This window comes from Callorhinus ursinus, unplaced genomic scaffold (assembly GCF_003265705.2).
Source record: "Callorhinus ursinus isolate GAN/ISIS: 27379988/994484 unplaced genomic scaffold, GSC_fseal_2.0 scaffold3, whole genome shotgun sequence".
Classification (NCBI taxonomy): domain Eukaryota; kingdom Metazoa; phylum Chordata; class Mammalia; order Carnivora; family Otariidae; genus Callorhinus; species Callorhinus ursinus.
In genome coordinates, this window is record NW_027397065.1 from 28,581,239 (window position 1) to 28,599,272 (window position 18,034).

The 18,034-nt window shown below is 56.4% G+C and overlaps 2 protein-coding genes across 4 annotated transcripts; both read right to left on the minus strand.

The window, feature by feature from the left end:
* Positions 1 to 335: 335 nt before the first annotated feature.
* TSPAN17 (tetraspanin 17) lies at positions 336 to 9,342 on the minus strand. 3 transcript variants are annotated; one of them, XM_025866991.2, is made up of 9 exons: positions 9,049 to 9,340; positions 5,653 to 5,703; positions 5,417 to 5,563; positions 4,466 to 4,636; positions 2,589 to 2,714; positions 1,909 to 1,956; positions 1,181 to 1,297; positions 1,037 to 1,098; positions 336 to 508 (listed from the first exon to the last, which is right to left on the minus strand). In XM_025866991.2, the coding sequence occupies exons 1-9, from the start codon at positions 9,133 to 9,135 to the stop codon at positions 472 to 474; spliced, it is 846 nt and encodes a 281-aa protein (XP_025722776.1). In that variant the 5' UTR covers positions 9,136 to 9,340; the 3' UTR covers positions 336 to 471. The 3 variants fall into 3 exon arrangements, 2 of the variants coding, with proteins under 2 accessions (XP_025722776.1, XP_025722777.1); XM_025866992.2 differs by lacking the exon at positions 1,181 to 1,297 and having other exon boundaries at positions 9,049 to 9,342; XR_003207029.2 differs by lacking the exon at positions 336 to 508 and having other exon boundaries at positions 1,034 to 1,098; positions 1,181 to 1,319; positions 9,049 to 9,342.
* A 1,582-nt stretch (positions 9,343 to 10,924) lies between these two features.
* On the minus strand, positions 10,925 to 15,400 carry EIF4E1B (eukaryotic translation initiation factor 4E family member 1B). The gene is made up of 7 exons (XM_025866710.1): positions 15,374 to 15,400; positions 13,810 to 14,006; positions 13,391 to 13,486; positions 12,584 to 12,647; positions 11,659 to 11,772; positions 11,385 to 11,524; positions 10,925 to 11,039 (listed from the first exon to the last, which is right to left on the minus strand). Exons 1-7 carry the CDS (start codon positions 15,398 to 15,400, stop codon positions 10,925 to 10,927), a joined length of 753 nt encoding a protein of 250 aa, XP_025722495.1.
* Positions 15,401 to 18,034: the final 2,634 nt, after the last annotated feature.

Below are 18,034 nucleotides of genomic sequence, written 5' to 3' on the forward strand. Positions count from 1 at the left end.
CAGGCTGTGGCCTCTTCTGGGCAGGCTCCAGCTTCCCCATTCTTCACTCTCCCGGGCTTCAATCCAGGTTTGGCCCACAGCAGCCTGGCAGCACTTGCAGGGGAAAACCTTGCAGAGGGTGGAGGAGGCCAATTCCCAGCCTACAGGGTCAGGCAGGCAGGGCACTGATGTGAGCAGAACAGGCCAGGTGGGTCCCTCAGAGAACCGGAATCACACGTCCCAGGAGCCGATGCCACCAAAGAGCCGCTGTGGCCAGATGGCCATTCTTCACAAGATGCTGGGGGTCTGGACTTTTACGTGAAATATACCAAGTTTTAAAGGTTGGCTCAATGTATACACTATCCAGGCCAAGAAAACACGTTGGCAGGGTGGGTCCAGGCCAGGGCCCCAGGCAGACGGCACTGCTGAGGCCCTGCAGCTGACAGAACCTCTGAGATGGTGGGCGTAAGCCAGTAGTTTTCAAGGTTTTGTTTATTTGAGTAGTTTGTAGCCATCATCGTGTTTGATCCTGAGAGGCAAGCGAGGGAGAGAAAATTCTTGGACCCATTTTAAACTCCAAGACATTAAGGCCAAAGGGGGCTTCTGGCAGGGTCAAGGTCCCAGCTAGTTGCGAAGACAGCTCTAAAGCTGTGTGAGGCTGTGTCCCAGGCAACAGCAGGTCCCAAGCCTGCCCTAATAGCCATGCACAGAGAAGTGTGTCCCAGCCTGGGCAGGGACATGGCAGACCCCTCCCACCCCACCTGGCCAGCACCCTCTTAGAAGTGCCATTCCTAGGCCCCTGGAGAGCCCACCACCCGACAGCAGCCAAGATGGTGGCCCCCTGTGCACACTCACAGAGACACACCCACCCTCCATGCACACGGCTCCAAGATAGGCAGCCCAGGCAGAGGCACACCCACACTCAAGCCCCTTATGGAGCTCAGGTCCAAGCAGAAACACCTGCAGCCTTGCCCATCACGGGTACAGTGGCCGGGGAAGGGGGGGGGGGTCCCTGGGTAGGCCAGGCAGGTGGCCTTGGCCAGTGTGGCAGCCTCACCAGTTGGCCTTCACTGCCTTGATGTCACTCACAAGGTTCTGGGCCAGGCAGATACCAAAGATCTGCAAGACAAAGTGGGCAAAGTGAGGGAAGGTCTGCTGGAAGGGAGGGGCTGTGGGGGGGCATGCTGTGCTGAGGCAGTACCTGGAGAAGAGCGATGCCCACAAAGACCCCAGCCACAACGATCAGGTTGTCCTGCAGCCACTTCTCAAACTGGCCCACACAGCCTTTGGTGTGGATGGAGCCCTGCTGCTCCAGCTCCTGGGGACACACAGGCAAGGGGCTTGGCCCACCCACCCCCACAGGCCTCCTCTTAGTCCAGCTTGCTAAGCTCAGCCCCGCCCCAGGGCCTGACATCTTAGCACCCGCTGCCTGGATGGAGCTCTGCCATGGGGCCTTTGCATGACAGGCTCCTTCGAGTCATCAGGGTCTCAGAACAGATGCCTCCTCCTCCAAGAGGCCTTCCCTGACCACCCAGCCCCAATCCCATCAGCTCCCTTACTTTATTTTCTCCCAAGCTCCTGGTTGAAATTGTCACATTACTGTTCATATGTGGTTATCTGTGAGCTTACTGTCTTTGTCCCCTCTACTGGAGTGCCTATCTCCTGAGCATGAGTCCCCAGCATCTAGGGCACTGCCAGGTGTGAGCACCAGTGGGTGAATGACAAAGAACTGAAACGAGCAAACACACACGTGTCTGTGCCCACGGGTCCACTGCCCCCATGATCGGCAGTACCAAGGCCCAGGTGCCTGGATGGCTCCTAGGACTCAGCACCCCCTCCCCCACAGAATCCCTGAGGCCTTTCAGAGGAGCTTATGAGAGGCTGCCCTTCCCTTCCCAGTGCCCCCAACTCTGTCCCCACCCCTCTCACCAGTTTGAGCCGGACATCATAGCCACACTGGGTGTTGAGGACATCTTCCTGAGAAAAAAACAGGCCAATGAGCGACTTGGTGAAGGGGCCCAAGGCGCCCAGCGCTGCAAAGGTTCCGGCTTCTCAGGGGAAGCAGATGGAACCATGGACTCTGCCACGCCACCACTCCTACGTGAGGCTCACTGAGGCCCACGCACCTCCTTCCCTGGCGCCAGGACACACAGCCACAAACGCCAGCCTGAGCTGCCTCCTGCTTAGGAATCCTGCCTGCCCGTGTATTATAAGCATGGGAAGAGTCGTGGCCCTCAGTGTCCCAGGTGAACTGTGATGGAAGAGATGTCCCTGGGAGAAGTTTCTGCTCTAAAGAAAGCCATAAAAGGGTGAGAACCCCCATGCCCTGTCACTCCAGAACGGTGGCCCAGGGGTGTGGCAGCTGGCTCACTACAATCAAAGAGACAGGTTTTGCTGGAGGGGTGCAGCCCCTACACTGGCAGGCCCCACTGCTGCCCACGGACACAAAGTCCTCAGCCTAGTAGGAGGACTCCCACATAAAATGACCTCCCCCCAGCATCCAAGGCCCCCAGAGCAGGGCCAAGCCCAGGAAGCCCTCTGCTGGATTCTCCCCACACTTGGCCTGTGCGCTGCGATGCCCCTGCCCCTCCTCACCGGGCCCCACTCACCGCAGGGTCCCTGACGCAGCAGGAGAAGGGCACCCCGCAGCGCTCCCGGCTCGGGTTCAAGTCAGTGCAGTTGAAATAGATATTGAGGTTCCAGTCATTAGGCCCTCGGGCTCCGCAGCAAGACCACTAAGGGGCGAAAGGAAAGCCCAAATGAGCCAGGCCCGCCCCAGGAGCCCCATCCAGTTTCGAGACAGGCCCAGGCTGCAGAAGACAGGGTAGGGCTGGGCTGGGCTGGGAGGGGGTCTGGAGGTAGCTAGGCAGGTGGGCACCTCCTCACCGCCCCCCAGCAGAAAGGCTGGACCTCAGCCCAGAGCTGTCAGAGCAGCACTATGCTCCTGCCCAGGTTGGTGGAATCAGGGGGAACCTGGGAGGGGGTGCCCTCAGAAGTGGGTGTCAGGCCAAGCCCTGTGGGGAGAGGCACCACTGAAGCCCATGTCTGTGCCAGGTCTCCCCACACATGCCCCAGAGATTATATGAAGACCTTCTCTCGTCCTCTCTGCAGGGACGGGAGGGCAACCCTGCCACCCTCACAGCAATCACATCACACTTCTTCGATGCTGCTGGCAGCACCCTATCCCCATCACCCCACCCAGCACATCCGGCGCCGCCTCCCTAGGCACGGGAATAGCAAGTGTGACGCTGCCCTGAAGCAAGCTCATGAACTGTGGCACGCGGGAACACAGGTCTTAACCCATGTGACACGGAAAGCCGGCCCTCAAGGGACCTGCTGAGCGCAGACACAGGGCCCCGCCGTGGGCCGAGGGGGCAGGGCACAGCCATGTGGCTCTGTGTGCACGGGTCCCAGCAAACAGCCTGGCCTCTGCCGTCCTCCTCTAGCTCTGCTCAGCACCTGCTGCGCCTGCCGGGAAACATCTGCCCCTCTTTCCACAGCTCCGCTCCTTCTCCAAGGCCTTCCTCTTCTCCACCCTTCCCCATTTCAGCTCGTAGCACGATTTATTATTTTTTATATACACACACGCACATACAGTTGTCCATTTTCCATATCATCTATCTCTGCCCCCAGACTGCCATTCCCCAAAGGACAGGTCCCAGCTTTTGTCACCACCGAACGAACTCCCAGGAACTGGCCCAGGGCCTGGCACACAATAAGTCTGCACCAATCTGTTTCAAATGAACAAATCAATCACATCCTAACTGCCTGGCTATATGTCCACTTCTGCCCTGAGTCAAGACCTCCTCAAAGCAGGTACCAGCTCTGGTTCATCTCTGGATCCCAGAACAGACTCGGGGTGGGTGGCGCTGAAGGTGTGGGACTGTGGAGGTGGGTGTGAGCGGGGAAGGTGAGGCGGGAGGTGTCTGGGAAGCTCGTGAACTGTTCACTGACTGCTTCTTCGCATGGGTTAGGTAGAGGAGGATTTAAGAGCTTCTGTGGAGGGGGAGGTCTCAAACTCAAATATGTTCAGAGGCCAGACAGTATAAATGAGAGAAGAAGGCCGACAAGTATAATAAAATACAGAGTGGCATAGATGATGGCAAACAGAGAGAATTCCTATACCAGCAAAGGGGACAGCAGCAATGTAACCCCAGCTAATACTATGGGTCCAGAGTTTCTTAGAAGGGGAAATCTGTATTTTTATATCAAATGTTCTCTTTTAAGTGTTGTAAACCCTGGCCTAGGAGCTGCCAGGTTGGAGCCTCTGGGCTCTGTTCCCCAACACTGTGTCCCTGCAGAACCAGACACAGTGGGGACCTACAGGGATCATAGAAGCTGGCTTCGCCTCAGACGGGGGGCCTTCTGGCTCTTTTCCCTGGGGCACGGGCAGGGGAACGGTCCCAGAACACACGGAATTTGCTCTCTCACACATCTGCCCAGCAGCCGCCTTATGCAGGTGGCCCGGGCCGGCACTGGGACTCACATATTCCTGAGCAAAGTCAATGAGGTTCTGGAGGTCAATGTCGTCCCGATAGGCCTTGACGTTGTTATTGATGAAGAAATTGAGCTGGTCTCGAATCCAGTCCTTGAATACGAAGGCCAGGATCCCTGTTGCTAGCTCCAGGAAGAAGATGAGGCCGAGGAACACTGAGAACTGGGGTGGGGGCACACAGACAGTGGGCGTCAGAGATGCAGGGCCTGGGGAGGCCACGGGGCAGCGCTCCCCCCCCCACCCCCACCCCAAGAGAGCCAAGAGTCCCCACCTTCTCTATTAGTATTGTTTGATGACAGTGAAGGACAGCGCGGTTCTTACCCACCCATCCGTTCCGCTTCCCCTGGTAACCACCCTCCACATACATGTGCAGCTCCTGTGGCTCAGGCAGAACCATCTCCACCTCCTTTCCCGTTCCCGATAGAAGACTGGGCCTGCGCCCGGGAGCCCACCAATCGGAGCGCTACCTCTCCCGGGGCCACAGGGATTGGTCCAGAGACAGCCAATCTGAACCAAGGAGATGCAATTAAAGGAGAGGGCCTTGGCCTCCTAGGAGTTCCCGGAGGGGCAGTGTGAAGCTAGCCCCCACCCGTTCGTGGGCATCCTTCCACCCCATGGGGAATGGAGCCAACTGGAAGGACAGACTAGAGAAACAGAGTGACCAGGCCAAGTGACACTGTGGTGGCCCCTAGATCCAAATGTGCCGGCACCCAGCATACCCCTGGGCTTTCCTTAGTGAGCCCATAAATACCCTTTTATGCTTGGGCCACTGGGTTTCAGTCACAACAGAAAGGATCCTATAAATATAGATAATACAATTCTGATGACTACTGTTACAATAACACGATAATAAAACCACCCATTATTAAGTACCGACTATATGCAAGAAGTCAGTGGGAGGAGGTAGGGGTCCCCAGTGGATCTAGGTGGGGGTATACTCACAAACTTGAGCAGGAAGGTGTTCTCCCGGAGGGCCCCGATGCAGCCGGCAAAGCCCAGCACCGACATGATGCCTCCAACCACTACAAACAGCCACACGGGGTCGAGGCCTCCCAGATCTGTGAGCGCCGAGATATTGGAGAGAACGCCCTGTGCCAGGGGAGCAGAGGCAAGTGGTCGGGCTGATCCTCCCACCACCTCAACCTAGGGCAGCCCCACACCAGACTCCACCACCTTACCTTCTCACCCCAGGCCCAGAGGCCAATGGCCAGGAACAGGGCTCCCAGCACCTGCAGAAGCAGCAGCAAAGAGCTAAGGGTTGGAGTGTCAGCATCCTTCCCCACCCCCAGGAGAGCCCCTCCCCCTCTAGCAGTCAGGGTCTCTGGAAAGTGGGGGGGGGGGAATGGACTATAAATGGGGTCCAGGGTCCTTTCTACCTCCCCCAGAACACATTTCAGTTCTTCTCCCCCACAAAACACAGCCTGGAGGATTGAACCCACCCTAGCCCTTCCCAGGACTCAGTACTGCAGCAGAGGGTGGCTGGGACACCCCTGCCAAGCAGAACCAACAGCACTGTCCTGAGCCTCTCCTCCCACCAAGCCTATTCTCGGTTCCGGGATCCTAGCCTCCCTTCTGCCTCCTCCCAATCTGGCCATCCTGGTGCCCTGCAACTCTGTGACGGCCGCCCCACTCTGTTCTGTTTTCAAAGCTCACAAGCAAAGACCCCTGAATGACAAGGAATCCTGATGTAAACAGGATCCAGTTGAGGGACCCCTGTCTGGGCCTGTAGCTCTGCCCTTGAAAACATCTGGCCACAGTTCTGCCTGGACCTTTTTTTTTTTCTCCTGCCTGGACCTTCTAAGCACCACCCACCTGTCCTGCCTCAATTCCTTACTGGGAAGAGTCCTGGATGTCCAGGCCATATGCCTGAGCCTGGGCGGGTCTCTGGATATCCAGTCTCACAGAGAGAGTGCCACTCATGCCCCAGCACAAGGCCATGACCCCACCTCTTCACACCCTCCCCACCCACCTGCTTTCCCAGGCTCCTTCCCTTCCCCCTACCAATTCCAGTCCATTCCACCACAAGACCACCCACTTTTAACGCCTTCCTCTCTCTGACCCCAGGCCCCTCCCACTGCAGTAGTCCTCTCTAAAAATCTCTTTCCCTCCCTCCCCCCACACTAGATCTGGGATGTGAAAGCAAACATCACTTCTCCTGCCCCATCCCACTTGACCCACCCATGGCCTTTAGATAGGCAACTGACCACTACTTTCTCCCTTCTGAACCCCTCCGTGGTCAACTCAACACCATTCCTCCCTCCACCCCTTCTCAGCCTCCCTCCCAGGATGCACTGCTTCACCTCCCTATGCACATGGCCACCAACCCCACCACGTGTCACCCTCAGCCTTCTGCCCTTCTTCCTCCTCCATACTTATTTCCACACCATCAGACACTGGCAACTCCCAGACCTCCACCCCAACCTCTCCCTGGCTCCAAGTGGCTAGGTCCACTTGCCTGCTGCAAAAACCTCCATGTCCCAGGCTCAGTTCCATGCACTGGGAATACATCAGCAAATAGGACAAATGAGCTCTCTGCCATCAAGGAGTTTACACTCCAGTGGGGGAAATCCATAGTGAGCAAATAAAGGAATTTCAGATACCAACAGATCCTTTAAAGAAAAGCAAACAGACTGATGCGGTGGGGAGTGATTGGGGTCGGTGTAGGCATGCTTTTGTTAGGGAAAATAGGGACATTTTAGCTGAGCTCTGAATGATGAAAAAGTGTATCGAGGAGAAGAAAATTTCAGGTGGAGGGACTGGCAGAAGCCCAGAGGTAAGATCCAGTATGGTGGTGCAAGGGACAGACTGAAGGGCAGAAGGGCCAGACTCCAGAGGGCACTGGAGACCACTGGTGGAGTCTGGACTGTATTAATCGCTGGAAGGTTCTCAGCAGGGTAACACCAGGGTCCACTTTCCATTAAAACAAACAAAAATCTCTGGGCCTGTTTGATAGGCACCTCCCTCTGGCCACCTGGACCCAAACCTGAAAGCTCGTGGCCCCCCTAAGTGGTGGGGTCCTGTCAATTCAGCCTCATAACTTCCCCTGGAGCCTTCCTCACTTCCCACTCCGCACCCCCCATTTTTGCCCCAGCCCTCCTCCCTGGTCTCCCAACTTCCAAGCCCTCTGCCCCTCACCCACCCTCCCCGCAAAGGCAGACAGATCTGCCTCCAATACAAAAGCCAAAACAGACCCACCACCCAGCACCGAAGCCCTCACTGCTTCACAGGGCTCTCAACATAAAACTCCCGACACTGTCCCACCCCTGCAGCCTTTCCTGCTCTGGCTCCCCACCCCCACTCCCATGCCAAGGTGGGCATGCCTGGAACAATCCTGAGTTTCTCTTGCCTGTCCCCCTTGGCATCCGGCGATTCACTCTGCTCAATGCTCTGCTTCACCCCCAACCACTGCCCACTGGTATGTACCTTGGCTTTGCACTTACTGGCCTTGTGACTCTAGGTTAAATGACTTGACCTCTCTGTGTCTATTCCCTCATCCATAAAATGTAGATAATAAATAACAAAGTAGCTGTGCAAATACAAGTTAGAATTCATTTAATCTGCCTAACAACCCTGAGAGGTGGGCTTTATCATCACCCCTCCCAGGAAAGGAGGCCAAGGCCCAGAGGGAAGTCTCAAAGCTAGGCTTGCTACACCCAGGCCTCCAGACATCCCCACTAGTACTCTCTGCACATTGCCCACACCCTTGAGAGCTGCGCGTTGCCGGAGCCAAAAGGCCCACCACACACAGGTGACTTCATGGTTAGCACATGGGTAGAGGGCAGTGCCAGAGTCTTGAACAAACTGAATGGGCCTGGTATTTTGACTGAAGGCAGCAGGAACAGAGACTGCAGAGGCAGCAAGCAGCGTTAGAGAGATGGGACGGGGGAGGGAGAAGGGAAAGATGACTTGGCAGGGCCCAGGGGCACATGCCACCCTGGGAGGGGCACTAGCAGCTCCCTTCTCCGGCAGGGGCAGCACCGCCCTGAAGCCTCGGTTTTGTCAGCTGCGGAATGTCGAATTCTGTTCCCCCAGGGCCAGCTCACAACGTCTCAAGAGAACCAGAGCTATTGACCCTCCCAGCCCGCAAGCTCTCAGTATGGACCAGGTTGACCTACTCTCCTTGCAGGAGCTTAAGGCTAGGCAAGGGGTTCCGGCCCTTCCCTTCACGGACACACTCCTCCCTGTGGACTAAACCAGGGGCGGAGCTCAGCGCACACCCCACACCCCACACTCCAGGGTAGCAAAGGAGCTGGACGGGAGACAGGTCCCTGGGACCTTCAGGGAAACACCTCCCCTTTCTCCACCCGGGCTTGGAAAGATACAGGGAGACTCCACCTCCATAACCTATCCCCGCGGCGCCTGGGGCCCGCCTCCAGCAATCCGGGCCTCCCCGTAGTTCCCAGGAGTGGGTCCTAGGAGTGTATAATGGAGGTGAGAGTGGGAAGAAGGGGGAGGGAGGTGACGGTCCCAAGCCCTTAAGGCAGGGAGTGGTTCCCCCACCCACCCAGCAAGTAGGGGACTGACCCTCCTCCCGCCACCCCCAGCTCGGGGCCCGGAACCCACCCCGCTCTCACCCAGAAGACAATGTTGAAGCCAAACAGGAAGTATTTCCCGCAGCAGCCGACTTCGGGTTCCTGGAAGTGCTGGTGCTTGCCCGGCATGGTGAGCAGCCGCACGCCGGCCCGGGAACCGGAGCCGGGGTCGGGCTCGGCCCTCCACGGGCCGCCCTGGGCTAGAGCCGCCCGGGGCCTAGCCCGGCGGCTGCGGCTTCATGGCCGCGGCCACACAGAGCGCCGGTCGGGCCCCGCCCGCCCCCCAGGGACCGCCCCCGGCGACCCGACAGCCCAGCTCCCCGCCCGCGCAGTCGGGTCGGAGCCCGGCCGCCTCTAGGCCTGACTCCGCCCCTGCCCTACTCCGTCCCCTCGGAGCCCCGCCTCTAGGCCTGAGTCTAGGTCCTCCGGGCCCGGCTTCCAGGCAGGCCCCGCCCCCGACCCGGAGCCCCGCCTCTAGGTCTGACTCCGCCCCGAGCGCCTGCAGCCATTTACATCTTCCCACTGTCCTGCGGACCTGCCTGAGAAGCCTGATGATAGCACCGCAAGTCGCGGCCACGAAGCACCCCCAGTTACTCCTACCCTTCAAGGCTCGGTAACCAGCGCCGCCCCAGGCCCCAGCCTTGCTGTCGGTGCCCAGTCCTGGAGAGGAGTAACTGCTGATCTGATGAGCAGATGGGGACGGCGATAGGGATGGTGTTTTTAACACAAGTGCAGGCGAATCAGATGCGCTTTTCACTCAACGGAAATTCATCTCTACCTAGACTGGCTCAGACTCAGGCCAGATGACAGCTGGGTCTCGTGAGGGACGCGCCTGCTCCTCCCTGACACTGCGGCGTTGCCAGGGGCATATACCCGACCCCCTGGCTCTAACCCCTCTGACGTGGAAACCTGTCCCCTTCCGTATTACCCCTCTCACTGTACTAGCTTGGGCCTGATTGGGCATGAGGCCCCTCAAGGCCGGATCGGAGTGTAAGGTTGGGGGGGGGGGAGGGCTCAAATCTTACTCAATTTTAGAACTCTCAAAAATAATTCTAATTTTGTTCAAAAGTGTTTATTTAGAACAGGAACAGAAAAAGGCTTAAACTTCATACCTTTCAGCTAATCCACCTCAAGCAGAACCATGAGGAGACCTAACGGCTGCTGTCCTCCACTCCTGGGCCAGGACCTCATCTATCTACCCACCTCCACTGCAGCCTGACCTGAGGCAAGGCCCACACACCCCTGGCCACAGCTGAGGAAAGGGCAAGAGGACACACTTGCCTCTCTGTGAGATAATAGGGTTCTGCCCCTAAGCCTCCAGCCCCTGTGATGTACAGCCCCGCTCCAGGGACCCACCCACATCTGGTTGAGGGAAGGTACAAGATACAGGGTAGGCACCAAGTAGAGTGATCACAAAGAGGAGAGCCCACCCCCTACCCCCTGTCCTTGAGCCCCAGCTCTTCTGTCAAGGCCACTGACACTAAGAGTCACCCTCAGGCCACCCAGGCCCTGTCCCAGGGGTGCACAGAGTAAGTGCTGGACTGTAGGATTCTCTTGTCATTTCCAACTTCAGTTGAGCTCTGCTTCCCCCCTTCCCCCCGTGACTCACCCTAACCCATCCTCAGATAAAACAAAGACACTCAGGGCTTTCCTCCACCTTTCCTGGGTCCTCAGGCTGGCTTCCCTGACCACAGAGCGGTCCTGAGCCCCAACTCAGGCCTAGGGACATGTTCATATTCACTCCAGGACATGGGAGAACACCATTCTCTACCCACCAGTTCTGCCCAGCATCAGCACTGTAGCCCAGCACCCCCTTACCCACCACACCACACCACACACACACACACACACACACACACACACACAGCAGGGAGAAAGGCTCAGGGGCAGTTGAATGGAGAGTGGTGCCAAGGTCTCATCAGACCACAAACTTATTCTTGGCTAGGGAGTTGCTCTTGGTGGCCGTGTCTGCGTGGGCCTGGTACCCAATGACGATCTTCGTGGAGAGGCCCAGGCGCTCTTTGTAGACCTGCCTGGAGGATGAATAGGAGAGGAAAGGAGATAATCACCTGCAGGTACTGGAGATAACCTGGGACCCTGGGTCCTTTGCCCAGAGCTCCTACCCTGGTTCCAGCCACCATGACTCTTTGTGGGTCTTACCTATGTGGAAACCCAAAACAGGACTCTTTAATGCAAAAGAAGAGACCTGCTAGAAATAGCTTGAAATCTGGATTCCAGACCCTCACACAGGTGGGTAAGGAAGAAGGGGGAGATGACACGGGAAGTTTCAGACGCCTCCCTCACAGGCCAAGCCACCACCTGGCACATAGACTCACCTTTTCCCCTGGAACAAACCCTGTGCCAGAGCTACCCCTCACCCGATGTGCAGCACGCCCGCCTGGTTCTCTGCCTCCCTCGTCCACAAGGCGATCTTGTCCCCCTTGGTGCGGATGTTGATGACAGCCCCACACACCTCCCTGCTGTGCTCCTCAAAGCTCTCCCCGATCAGACACAGCAGCTGGGGCCAGAAAGGGAGGATGGTGAGACCTCTACCTGAGTCAAAGGGAGTGCTCCCACTATCCTGGAGACCACTAACGCCACACCAGCCCAGCCTCTTCGAGTGGGGGACCGCCCCCTCCCCCCCCCACTCACGGTCTCCAGCCACAGGCGGTCCAGCTCACTGTGGCGCTGCTGCTTGGCGAGACTGACCAGCCAGCGGCCACCCCTCTTATTCCTGCTATCTTCCCACATGGGCTCAATGCCATCCTAAGAGGTGGAATGACAAATCAACTGCCTCCCTTTGTTCAAAGGGAAGTGGGTGCCCAGCCACCTTCCCAGGCCCTGCTCTGGCCCCGAACTAAGCCTCCAGAGGCCAGGGTCCCCCTTGCCTCCATCCCCTCTGAACAAGCAAGTTCCACCACCAGCCAGCCACTCAGCCCCCCAGACCCTCCCATGAGCTCCCCCAAACCTCTGATCCTCAACATTTGTCACCTTTTATAGCCTTATAGATGTACGGTTATGTTTGTCTCCTTTACTGAATTGAGTTCCTTGAGGCAAGAGTTCAAGCCAGGGGCAGGGGGGTAATTATTAAGGAAGCCTCTGGGGCAACCATAGTGTGTACATCCCAGGCTGGGCATAAATCACCTTTAAACACGGATGGTAGGGCCCCACCGCACACACCTGCTGGGTCAGTACCTCCAGAGATGAACAGTGATGAAGGCCTGGACACTGATGTGGAATGTTCCCGGGGAATTCTGACACACGTCCCTAGTTAAGGAGCCAGGCCAGGAACCTGGGCTCCTTCCGAGTTCCCCCTTTTCCCCCCTCCCCTTCCAGACTCTTAAAGGTCCTACGAGGTAGTACAGCTCCACTCTGACACTGTCCACGCTTCTGTGTAGCATTTCCTCAGGATGGAAGTCACATCTCGGCTCTGAGGAAGGCTGTCTGTGACAAACCCCCCCTCAACCCCCCTCCCCCAGCAAGCTCTCCATGAGGGAGGAACGCAGAAGCTGAGGAGGCTCAGCCCTCTTGTGGTCTGAGTTGGGGTGGGGGTGGGGGGTGGGGAGGCAGAGCTTACCTTGAAGAGGGCGTAGTCACAGCCGGAAGAGAGCTTACTGGCCAGTTGGATGTGACTGTACATCCTGGAGAGAGCCCCCCCGCCCCCAACCCAGGCTGTTAAGTCCAGACTTTTTACAGCCTGGTTCCAACTTGCCTCATTCCCCCAACTTCTTACCAGACTCTAGTGTTTTCCACCCACCCTTCAGGCCTCCAAAACATTGTTCACACTCACCCTCTCAGCCCCTGCCTGGAATTCCATCCCTACTTACCCAAAACCTCAAATCCCATCTTCTCCCTGGAGCCTTCCCTGTCCATCCAAACCCCCTGGGGAGGCTTTTAGAGTCCCAGTGCTGGGGGTGGGTGGGGAGGGGGGTCCAAGCGCCCCTCCAGCTGAGCCCCAGACTCTCAACCACCACTAGGGTTTGTGGTGCACCTTTCAGAACCCTTCCCTTGATTACCCATGGACACAATCAGGCAGCCTAATCCTCCTTTTATGGCAGAGACAAGCTCAGAGAGGGAAAAGAACCTGCCCAGCACCACAAAGCCTTGGAGCAGCAGAGTCAGGGACAACTCCTGGTTTCTCCCACCTCCCAGGCGCTTTCCCAAAGCCTCAGGAAAGTTTCAGGGGGGCCCATATACCAGCCCCAAGGATCCCCACCCCCAAGCAGAACCCACCAAGCCCCAGCCCTCAGCAAATGCTGAGAGGTCCCAGGGAGAGCGGGGAGAGCTAGGTAGGAAACAACTCCTTGGAGGGGTGGGGCCTGGGAAGGATCCCCAGCTCAGAACTCCCTGGCTCTGGCCTTGTCTGCGAGGAGCAGACACTTACGCCCAGAAGTCCTCCACAGTGTCAAACTTGGTGACGAGATGCAGGTTATCCTGCCAGGCGCGGCTGCGGTCATTCTTGAAAAACCACAGAGCCCACCTGGGGGGAGGGGAGGCCAGGAGGAAGCAGAGAGCCCTCCCAGGCCCACCACCAGCAGCACCTGTGCTGGCGGGGAAGTCATGCCCCTTCAGGGACAAATGAGGACATAGGATTTGGGCACAGCACCCCCACCCCCACCGTGACTGGAGTCAGTTATCCTGAAAGGCTGGGGCAGGATGGGGGAATCTAACCCAGAATCTCAGCTGGGTTAAGGCCAGAAGGGCCAACAGGGCCCAAGTCTTATGCCAGTTCTGACCTTTCTTGGATGAGGAACTGGGGCCAACAGAGGAAGGTCTGATGCAAGGCCACAAAACCTGCCTTACCTGTTCAGCAGTGGGTGTAACTCCAACTTGACCCCCTGGGGGCCCCCCCCTTGGGCCTTCCTCCTCTGGGACAGCAGGGCCCCAGGGGGATTCAGAGCCCCTTCTGCCATCAAGACCGGCCCTGCTGCCCCCTCTTTCTCTTCCTTTTTCTCTTCCTTCTCCCCCAGCTTTCGGATTCCACCCTCGGCGTCTCTGGCCTAACCAAAGAAGGGAATCGGGGTGAGCAGCAAGCTCCAGCCCAGCCACCCCATCCCCCATCCCACCAGCCCCATCCCTTGCTGAATGAGGAGCAGGGAGATGGACTTACAGGACTGGCAGTAGCCATGCAACAGCTTGGTCTTCATCCCAGTTGGCCCCCAGCTGCCGGCTTTTAACCCACCAGCGCTACCCCACCCCCACCCCCCACCCCCAGAGCACGGGATAGGGAGGAGCCAGCGTGGTGTGGTGGGAGCTCAGAGGGGAAAGGGCTTGCGCTATGCAGTCCATCAGCAAGCATTTAGTGAGCATCTTCTGCATGCAGGCAGGTGGGAGGGGGACAGGTGTGACCAGACAAACCCAGCCACCACCCATACGGTGCTGGCCATGTGCCGGCTGGGTCACACGAAGGTAAGGGTCAATATTGGGGATGTGCCCTTAGTGCAATCACATCCCATGGAGGATGGGCCTAGAATTTAAAGCAGGACCATCCCAGAGAGGGCAGAAGCAGCAACTCTGACATGGCCAGTGTCCATGGCCAGGTCAGAGACCTTAGTTGTGCATTGGAGTGTCTCTGTGTTTGCCTCTGCTGCCATTCACCACCCCCATTTGGCTACCAATGTCATCTGACACCAGCATCTGGAAGTTTCTGAATTTTGTAAAGTACATAATCATTTAGAAACAGGGAGATTATGCATTAAAAATCTACATTTTTGGTTACTCTTGAAAATTTGGAAAGGTCTCACAACACCGGGACCTCCACCTCACTGTGGCTGAGGCCGCCCTTTGGAAGGGCAAATGCGGTGCCATAGGGCCCCGCGGGTCCACTGCACTACTGCTTCCTGCTGCCCGGCTCATCTGAGTGTTCTCCACCCAGCAGTGATGGGGGTGCACTGGGGGAAGACAGTGCAACAGTCTTATAGCCTGGCTTCAAAGCCTCCCTGCCCAGACCTCAGCCAAGTCCTGAACCTCCGAGTCTCCATTTCCTTATCTGTAAAATGGGAATGTTAATGATATACAACTCAGAAGCTTATTGTACTAAATATAAAATACATAAGCCCATAAAACAGGGCCTGGTGCAGTGGTCAATACAAATCAGCTGAGGGCTACCCCAGGGTGCTGGAGGGAGGGAGAGGGGAGGGATGGGGAAGGGGAGGAGGAGGGAAAAGCTCTGGTTCTGGCTACCCTTCCCCTGCCTTCTCAACAGCACCCTTATCTGCAGGGGCTGAGGCCTCCCCAAATTTCTCATCCTCCTCTTGGCCACTTCTAGGGTCTGAGATCTATAAAGGGACTAGTCTCCTCCCCCCACACCCAGGGAAGCCCTTGACTACATGGAGGCCGACAGTCAATATCTGTCCAACCCACATACCCTAAGCTTCAGGTACATGCCCAGCATGGGGCTAGGTGCTGGGAGGCAGGGAGGGGCCAAAACTGAGCGGCCTCTGTGCTCTGCTCTCTCAGGGGGAGCCAAACAGTAGGTACTCTTACAAACACCTGGGTAGTCACAAATTCAGACCTCTGAAGGAAAGGAGTTCGCAGATGGGAAAAGATAAAGTCCATTACCCGAACTGGAGGCTTTAGAGTGGCAGTTCTCAAACGCATGGATCAGACTCACCTGCACTCACCTTGTTAAACAGGCTGCTGGGCCCTGCCCCCAGAATCTGATTCCTTAGCCCTGGGCTTGGGCCTGAAAATTGGCATTTGTAACAAGCTCCCTGAGGATGCTGGTCAAGAACCCCATTTCGAGAACCACTAACTTAGAGGCAGTTCACGGATGAGGTGATGTTTGAGCTGATACCTAAAGCATGAACAAGAGTTAACTAGGTGGGTGGAGAAGGGCATCTCAGGGACTGGGAGCAGCATGTGCAAAGGCCCAGGGGCAAAGGGAACATGGGACACTGGAGGAAAAAAAGAAAGACCAGTGTGGCTCATGCCCAAAGGAGGAAAGGATAGTAGGTCTTGATCTTAGGAAAATGGAGAACCACTGAGTGCTTCAAGTGGATACAGATGGGCTGGGGAGGTAATCAGAGGTGCTTTCCAGCAGGTTCTTTGGGCTGCTGTGTAGCAAACAGACTCTGTGGTAGCAAGAGTGCATGGGAGGAGATCTATTAAGTTGCTAATGTAGTTGTCCAGGTGACAGATACCCTGACAGGGAAGATGGAGAGAACATGATGGATTTCATGTGTTTAGAAGGAAGACTCCCTGGCATTTGGTGATGGCTAGGCTCTGGAGAGGTGGGGCACAATGTCCCAACTACCTGTTGCTACATAACAAACCACCCCAAACTTAGTGGCTTAAAACAGCAACAATCCTCTATTTTGCTCACAGATGTACAATTCAGGTTGTGCTCAGTAGGGACAGCTCGCCTCTGCTCCAAAGTGCTGTCAGCTGGAGTGGCTTACAGGCTGGGGCTAGAGTCATCTGCTCACTCCGGGGGGCAGTTGATGCCGGCTGTTGGCTGGAACCTCAGCTGGGAGTGTTGGCTGGGACCGCTCTGTGTACCTCTCCATGTGGCCTCTTGGCTTCCTCACAGCATGGTGGCTAGGTTCCCAGAAGCGGCATCCCAAGAGACGGGAAGCAGAAGCTGCCAGTTTCTTAAGGCCTGGGCCCAAAACCTGGCACAGCATCGTGTCCACTGTATTCTATCAGTGTCCCAGGGCCCACATTCAAAGACAGGGACATAATCCTACCTCCTGATTGGAAGAGTGTCAAAGAATTTTGGACAGAGGAAGCCCTGGAGGAGGGCCAGGCTTGGGGAGAGATCATGAATCTATATTTGATGGAAAGAAAGGGAGAAAGGACCCTCCCCAAGTGCCAGGCATGGTCTTAGCTGCCTTAGCGTCCTGGCCCAGAGCCTGGCATGGAATGCCCCTGCTAGCCACAGTACCCCTTTCCACCTTCTTCCACATCTCCCAGCATGGGACAGCCTGTGGACTCTGGAGTTAGGTCACTAAGGAAAGCCCTGAAGAGCAAACCCCCGGCCCTATGGGGTCCTGGTCCCTACTCAAAGCCCTCCCCAGTCTGTCTGTGGAGAACTTCTGCACAGTGGGCTCCTGTACCCCAATCCTACCATACTGTTCCTAAAATATCTTGAATCTGCCCATTCCTCTGACTCCCCACTGCCCCCACTCAAGGCAAGCCCTGCCATCTCTGGCCTGGGCCACTGCCCAAGTCTCTCCTAACATTCTCCTTGCTTCTACTTCTGCCTCCTTACAGAACATTCTCCTCTTGCCTCAGAGGGCTCATTTTAAAATATTAATCTGATCACTTAAGTCCTCTGTTTAAAACCCTCCAGGACGCCGAGGATGTGACCCAAAGGCCAGGTTCTGGGCCTGCAGGTTTCTGCATGATCCAGCCTGAAAGTGCCCCCAAGCACACTGATCCTCCAACAAGCCAGATTGGCTCCTGCCTCAGGACCTTTGCACTTGCCTTTTCCGCTCCAACTCTTTGCGTGACTGACTTCTTATCCTTCAGGGCTGGGCTCAAATGTTGTCTTCTCAAAGAGGGCCTCCCTGACCATCTTATCTAAAGCTGACCACTCTCCATAGCATAACTTACAGAGTTGTCAAATCACTATCTTGTATGTCTGAAATGAATGAACATTTTTTGTCAACTATATTTCAATAAAAAATAGACCACACGCTCCAGCCTCAAGACCTTACACGGGTTCTCCCCTCAATTCCTAACTCAAGCGAGGCCTTCCCTGCCCACTGTATGTAACTGTTCAGGCCCTCACCTCCACTCCAACACTTTCCGTACCCTTTCTCCTCTTGGCTTACCCTCCCAGCATTGCACCTCCTGACACCTGACACATATATTCTACTTATTCATTTTACTCATCTGCCTTCCTCTACTAGAACAGAAGAACCAAAGTCTCTCTCAGTCACAGCTGGGTTCTCTAGTCTCTAAGGCAGGGCCTGGCTCTTAGCAAGGCCTCAGAGGGCAGAGTAAGGAGGGAGAGTTGACCTTTAGATTGAGCAAGGTGGACAGCACTGATTTGGACACGAGCAACACCATCTAAAACATTTTA